At 48.0% G+C, this 7,207-nt stretch overlaps 1 protein-coding gene across 1 annotated transcript; it reads right to left on the reverse strand.

Annotated features, from left to right (window-relative positions):
- Positions 1 to 233: 233 nt before the first annotated feature.
- MARS2 (methionyl-tRNA synthetase 2, mitochondrial) lies at positions 234 to 7,113 on the reverse strand. Its single transcript, XM_035123582.3, has 3 exons — positions 6,822 to 7,113; positions 5,574 to 5,908; positions 234 to 1,517 (listed from the first exon to the last, which is right to left on the reverse strand). Exons 1-3 carry the CDS (start codon positions 7,063 to 7,065, stop codon positions 372 to 374), a joined length of 1,725 nt encoding a protein of 574 aa, XP_034979473.2. The 5' UTR covers positions 7,066 to 7,113; the 3' UTR covers positions 234 to 371.
- Positions 7,114 to 7,207: the final 94 nt, after the last annotated feature.

Raw genomic sequence — 7,207 nt, forward strand, 5'->3', positions numbered from 1 at the left:
AGCCATCACCAACACACCACACCACACCCCCAGACTGGTCAATGAGAAGTGAGTGCTATCCTAATTCTTCTGTGTGTGAGGATTGATAGAGATGTGCCTTAAAAGGAATTATATCCTCAGTGGGGCCATCAGAGTAATATGCACCAGAGCCAAGCTGGCTCTCCCTTTCAATGAATGAACCTTGTCAATAGGCACTCTTGTGAATGAACTTAAGAGAGTAAATACCTACAACATGCCAGCAACCGTTTACTAAAATGTAACCATAAGGCACAAGCTGCCATCTTTTTTCTCCTTCTGAAAGCATAAAAAGAGACTACTTGTGAGTGATCTTCTGCAGCATCTGTTGATTTTTCCAGCTTTGGAAGTTGGGTTCACTTGGATTTCTCCAGCTTTGGAAATAGGAGCCCAGCATCTGGCCCAAGTCTCCTGCCTTCAAAGGGGGACCTTTCGCCATAGTACCGAGGAAGGAAGTTCAAGTTGCTTAGAGACCTTTCCGTGGGGCTAACACCCAGCCTGGTGAGGATTTTATCAGCAGTGTTTGGGATCATTGGTTGCAGGAGGCTCCCATAAATCCGAAGGCATTCCAGAGTGACGTGCAGGATGGTGTCTTGCCACTGCTGCTGCTCAGGATCTTCACGGCATAGTTTCCAAGGCGCGTGCCTCTGAAGGAAGCCATTCGTCTGTCTCACGCAGTCCAGGATCGATTCTAAAGCTTTGTAGATCTGAAAGCGTTCGAAGCAGTCGCTCACATGAGCAGGCAGGTCTTTCACTGAGGACACCAGTTTGTAGTCCTCAGCCAAGGCTTTGCCTCTCCTATTATGAGCATCCATGACCCGAGGAAAACATGCCTCTGAAAAGCCTGGGTAGCTTCCGCTGGGGTTGAGGCTGGGGGCCGTGCACCGGTTAAGAAGACCCCCCAAGGCATCAGCCAACTCTGAATTGACCAAGTTGACAGCCTTCTCATCATAGTAGTCGCAGTCTCGCTCAGGGACACCCTGTCTCAGCAGGAAGTACCGAAAGCCATCCACTGAGTACCGCTGGAAACAGGCCTGAGGGTCTACCACATTTCCCAGAGTTTTCGACATCTTCTGCCCTTGCACCGTCCAGTGGGAGTGCACCAATATTTTCTCTGGAGGCTCCAGCCCCACTGCCATGAGCAGGGCAGGCCAGTAGATGGCGTGGAACTTGAGGATATCTTTGCCCACAATGTGCGTTGCACTGGGCCACCAGGTGTGGTGTGTGTCGGGATAACCCACAACGGTCAGGTAGTTCACCAGGGCATCAACCCAGACATAAATGGTCTGTGTCGAGTTGTGGGGGACAGGGATGCCCCACTGCAGCCGCTTTCGGTCACGTGACACAGAGAGGTCAGGCAAGTCCTGCTCCAGCCAATGGAGCACCTGCTGGTGGAAAGGCTCAGGTGTTATGGCTGCCTTGCTTTCCAGGAGCCATCTCAGCAACGGTTCCCGGAACTCGGACAGTTTGAACATGAAGTTCTCCTCTTTGGTCCAGTGCACCTGAGATGCAAGAGAGAAACTGGTCACAACCTTTTTCTTGCTGTCTCCCCTATAAATAGTTATTCATTTGTTTATATTCATTGCATCTATGATGGAACTTTTGGCCTTCCACATGTTGCTAGACTATTACTCCCATTGCCCTTTATAGTTCATAAATACAACACCCATCACCCCAAACTATGCCGGCTGGGGCTGATGGCAATTAGAGTCTAACAACATCTGCAAGGCCAGAAGTTCCCCCACATCTGCATTACATTTATATTCCCTCTATGCCAAAATCCCAAGGGAGCAGATAAGACTATGTCTGCGACCATGGCTGTGCGGATGTTATTGGTCCAGAGATGGAAAGAAGATAAAGTCCCTGCAGGGCTGTCTTAAGCCCATCCAGCGCCCTGGCGCTAGGTCCCTCCGGCGCCCCCCTCCAGAGCCTGTCCAAGGGCCCGGGAGTGCCAAGCGGACCACGGCAGCAGCGGGAGGCCACCTCCGAGGACTCCGCGCTGCGCCTCCTTCTCGTTTCCCCAGCACTGGGTTCCGCTCAGTCAAGCTTCGCCACCAGCGCGTGCACCGCGGGACCAGCAAGAGCTGCTTGGGCGCTGTGCGCGCGCTGGTGGCGAAGCTCGACTGAGCGGAACCCAGTGCTGGGGAAACGAGAAGGAGGCGCAGCGCAGAGTCCTCGGAGAAGGAGCACAGTCCTGGCCAGATCGCCGGAACCCTGCGCTCACTTGGCGCCCTTCCAGCGCCCTCCAGCGCCGTGGTTCTCCACGCCACTAGCCTCTATGGCTAGGACGGGCCTGAGTCCCTACCAGAGAAGAATGGCAGATCAAGTTGACGGATTATGTTGAAATGGCCAAAATGACCAGAAGAATCAGAAATCAGGAAGACCAAAGTTTTAATAAGGAATGGGGGGAAATTATAACTTATTTTAAAAAACCATTGTAAACAGTTAAAATCGTTAGTAGGATTAGAATATCACTTGTAGTTTAATGGTGAATTTTGCACACAATGGAGAGGTAAAAGATTTTGGATTATCATAAAAGATGCAAGAAGAAATGATTAACAATAGGACCCACAAAGGGGAGGAAAGAAGTCCAAGAGATTCCTTGGAATCTTGTTTTTATGTTGTAAGTTGGACATGTGACTGTAAAATTTTAATTTGAAAAACAAAACAACCAACCAAATAAACAAAGAAATAAAAATATTTATATTCCCCCTTTATTTCATAGAGTTTAAGGCGGCATATATAGAGCTCCTAGGCAGCCTCCCATCCAGTGGCACTGACCACTGACCACTCTCAAACCCCATGAGCACTATACATTTAAAGCAATATCCTGACTTTGGCTTCCCCCCAAAGAATTCTGAGAACTGTAGTTTGTTAAGGGTACAGTTTGGTAACTGTAGCTCTGCAAAGGTAATGGGTGGGGGGTCTCCTAAAAACTCTCAGCCCCCTTACAAAACTACAGTTCCCAGGACATTTTACTGAAAGTATAGCACACATGGGTCCTCAGACTTGCTAAGCTACAGAAAAATTGCTACATGATATTCCTTTATACCAGGAAGGTTTAACACATGGCCCATGGGCCATATGTCACCCTTGAGACCTTTTTGGTGGCCCTCAGCAACGTTTGACTCTCCCAACCAGGTAAGCAAGGCACTAGGCTTTGAGAAGGAGGCATGAGGACTTTGATAGAGTCCTCCTGCCTCCTTTCCAAAACCTTGTTACTGCTTCTCCAGTTTTGGGAAGGTGGTAGGAGGCCCTATGATGATGCTTAAGCCTCACACCTCCTTGCCAAAAACCAGTACTGTACCTCATTTATCTGGCAGCATGAGGAGGGGCATCACAATTTGGCCTTCCAGTCCCTGTGACAACACAGTGTACAGTTTGCAGGTTTTGTGCTAAGTACTCTTACAGCCCACTTAGTATGAAAAGTTGGACTGCCCTGCTTCAGTCAATAACCAGGAACCCTTATTCATTTTGTTTCAGCATTTACACCATGCCTTTCTAAAATAAAGCAGGTTCATTCACACAAACACCAGCTATCCCCTCTGAAATGGATTAAGTATTAAACAATGTATAGAAATAAATCAAATTCCTCATAACATGCAGAAAATGCCCACCCAGAATTAAAGGCCAAATTGTTGTTTCTGCCTAATCCAAGGCTGTGCATATGCTGCATTGTTTGGTGCCGAGAGAAACCAAATCCTATAACCTGCATAAATTGTGCAAATTAAGCAACCTTAATGTGTCTGCTTATGTTACATCGACAAGTCGAACCTGCAACAAAATGTTGCAGTGCTAAGTGTCTTGCTTGGAGTGTTCAAGGTCCCAGCCAGCCACGTTCTTTCTATCTTTCCAGTTTCCATTCCCCCCTCCCACACAAAACTCTGTCATCATTCTGTGCCCACTAAATTTGCTCAATCCTCACTTAGTTCCCATCCAGCACCTTTTCCCTTAAGGTTTTTGTGTTTCTACAAGTTTCCTCTGAGCCTGCTGCTAATGTCTTCTTATGCAGTTTTGATATTTCAGCAAAATAAAGATTCAGAGTCAGAGAACTTTCACTATTAATGTACAGGATTGATTTTTCTTTGATTCTCATAGAATACAGAAACACAACTGTTAAGGGCTTCTTACTGGAAATCTTGCTCAGCCCTACATGCTCATTTCTGAGATTGTGACAGGTATTACATATTAACTTTCCAAACTGAAGGACTAGAAACTTGCTTTTCAAATCCCCAGGGAATTCCCAGGATGCTGAATTTTCCACCAATTATCAAATTTCTATGCTTGTGCAGCACGATTATGAAGCACACACATATTTGGCGCACACACTTAATTGCTCAGTCATTTCTGCTATAATTCCACCTGTTAAAAAAGCTTGAGATTGTGTGTACCAATGCTGCAAGAGACATTTGCATTTTCCCAATGCCCCTTCCTATGCCAGAGACACGTTATACAAAAAGGAGGCAAATTTCTAAGCCATGACTCACATAGCAATCATTTCTCATCATTCAGCCTCACTCAGCAACACTTCTGGAGTGATTTTGCAAGATGCAGCATTGCTTGGTGACACTATGTAACCTCAGGGTGACTGCAGTCATTTGGGAATCAGCCATGCAGTAAAGTCAATGTGACTGTGTTCTTGCTACTGCATGAAAAGGAAGGGGCAGAGGAGGATTTCTTAGCAGGATGAAAAGAGTCTTCAAATATAATAATCAAAGATGGAGAAAAAAAAATCAAAGCAACGTCTATGGACTTGAGATTTCACATCAGTCTGCCAGTGTGCTGAGGTCATCATCAGAGGCCTTCCTCAAACATCAAAGTGAGCAGGGTTATGTATGGAGAGAGGAGCTGTGGACCCAACATACATTTCAAGCACATTTAAATCACACCTGTTCCCCTAATAAGAATCCTCAGAACTGTAGTTTATCCCTCACAGAGCTACAGTCCCCAGCACCCTTAATAAATGATAGTTCTCAGGATGGTAGGGGGAAAGGACGTGTTCACATATATGCTGTGAATGTAGCCAGGGTCTTCTCACTTTGTGACATGCCATCTCTGAAATCCCTTACCAAAGGAGGGCAACCTGATACCTACTTTGCTAACTTTTCAGAACAATGGAAATATATTTAACACCCACCCACCAGCTTCTAACTCTGAAAACTGAAACAATTTAATTGTTTACAGTTACTAATCCACTGCTCTCAATCTTCCTTACAATTTTTTTTTGTTATAGTTGTGTGGTTTTTTTTTTATGTGAATCAATTTGGGAATATTTATGGTGAATAAATAATTAAATTTCAGAAGTATCACTGAAGCCTTTCTTGCTTAAAGCCAAGGCAGAGTTCAGATGAAAAGTGTTTCTAAAATATACAGTAACTGCATTTGTGTGCATCCTATTTGCCCCAAATGCTTGTTAAGATGTGTTGCATGAGATCACAGGGGCCATCCTAGAGCAGGCTCTGCTGCAAATCCCAAAAGATACTTTCCTGAGGGATGGAACCCTACAAAACAGGGCTGCCATATCGGAACTGAAAAGATACAGAGGTGCTTTTCATTACCTGGTGGCCACTCTCAAGTGAGACCATGTGCCTGTGGCCTTGTGCATCAGGATGCTCAGTGACCTGGGAAGCAGCCAAGAAGGTTTCTTCAGCAGTACAGTACCAGCCTTCATAGTGGGCCTGGTAGAGCCAGCCCCGGTCCTGCAGAGCTGCCCAGAAGTGCTCCACAGCCCGTTTGTGCCGAGGTTCTGTAGTACGGATGAAGTCTGTATAAGAGATGCCCGCCTGGGTGAAGAGTTCCTGGAATTTAGTTGACATATGGTTACAGAACGGTTCAGGGGAACTGCCTGCAGCTGCTGCTGTCATCTGGATCTTCAGACCATGCTCATCAGTTCCTGTGCAGAGAAATAGGAGAAATAGGAGAGTACAAAGAATTAAGAATCCAACAGACCTGGTATCTGTGGGCCTCCAGATGTACAACTCTCATCATTCCCAGGCAGCCTGACCATTTATCAAGGATGATGGGAACTGTAGCTAACCAACATCTGGGTAGCCAAGGTTGGAAGGCTGCACTAGACAGACTTCTACTGTGATCCAGCTGATCTAATGTTCTTAGGGCTGGAAAATGGAGATAACTGGTTATATTAAAGGAAAAATATGTTGTTGGTCTACAGCAGGCATCCCCAAACTTCGGCCCTCCAGATGTTTTGGAGTACAATTTCCATCTTCCCCGACCACTGGTCCTGTTAGCTAGGGATCATGGGAGATGTAGGCCAAAACACCTGGAGGGCCGCAGTTTGGAGATGCCTGGACTACAGCATCCATCTATCATCACTGCTAGCAATTCTGGCTGAGACTAATGAGAGCTGCAGCCCAATAGCATCTGGCAGCTAGGTGGGTGGGTAAGGAGTGTTTCACAGCTGCTGTTGCCACTGCTGCTGCAGCAGCAGGTAATGCATTACTGTCTGGGAGGCCGGATTTGCTGCCCCTGTGGATCCTGCCCACAAAGCGACTGCCTCACCTTCCCTCGCGAGTTGGCTGGTTCCGCACACTTGCATGCACACGTGCTACATTGAAACTTCATCCTGCTATTTACCCATCTCCCCGCAGAAAAGATTGTAAGCTTGAGGGACTGTCTTCTCCCCAAAAGGGAGACGAACATTACAACAACAACAACAACAACAACAACCGCTTTAAAGGACGCTCAAGGAAAAGCCTCCACAGATCAGCAGCATCTAGCAGCCTTTTACAGGAGAAGAAAACCCACCACCCATTCACACAACCCCATTTGCCAGTCCTCTCACTGACCCGTGGTAAAGCGCCCTCTTCCGCGGCCCTGCAGCTCCCGGTGCCGGTGCAGCGCATCAGCCAGCAGCGCAGAGTACAGGTGCCCGATGTGCGGCGGGCCGTTCGCGTAGAAGATGGGCGTGGTGAGCAGCAGCCGCCGGCCGCTCCGCTCCGAGGCGTGGCAGCCTCTCCGCGAACCCTGCCCGGGGAGGACGGCAGCGCGAAGCGGGCGGCGCGCGGCGAAGGAACGGAGCAGCAGCAGCATGATCGCCGCACGCGGGGAGGGCGCCGTCGCCGGAGGACAAGCCACGCCCCTCCCAGGCGCCCCTCCTCCTTACCGTAGAGTCACAGCGCCCCCGTTCCTAGAGCGGCGGCGTTCGCTGACAGGGAACACGCGTGCGCAGGGA

This window comes from Zootoca vivipara, chromosome Z2 (assembly GCF_965207765.1).
Source record: "Zootoca vivipara chromosome Z2, rZooViv2.hap1.1, whole genome shotgun sequence".
Taxonomy (NCBI): Eukaryota; Metazoa; Chordata; class Lepidosauria; order Squamata; family Lacertidae; genus Zootoca; species Zootoca vivipara.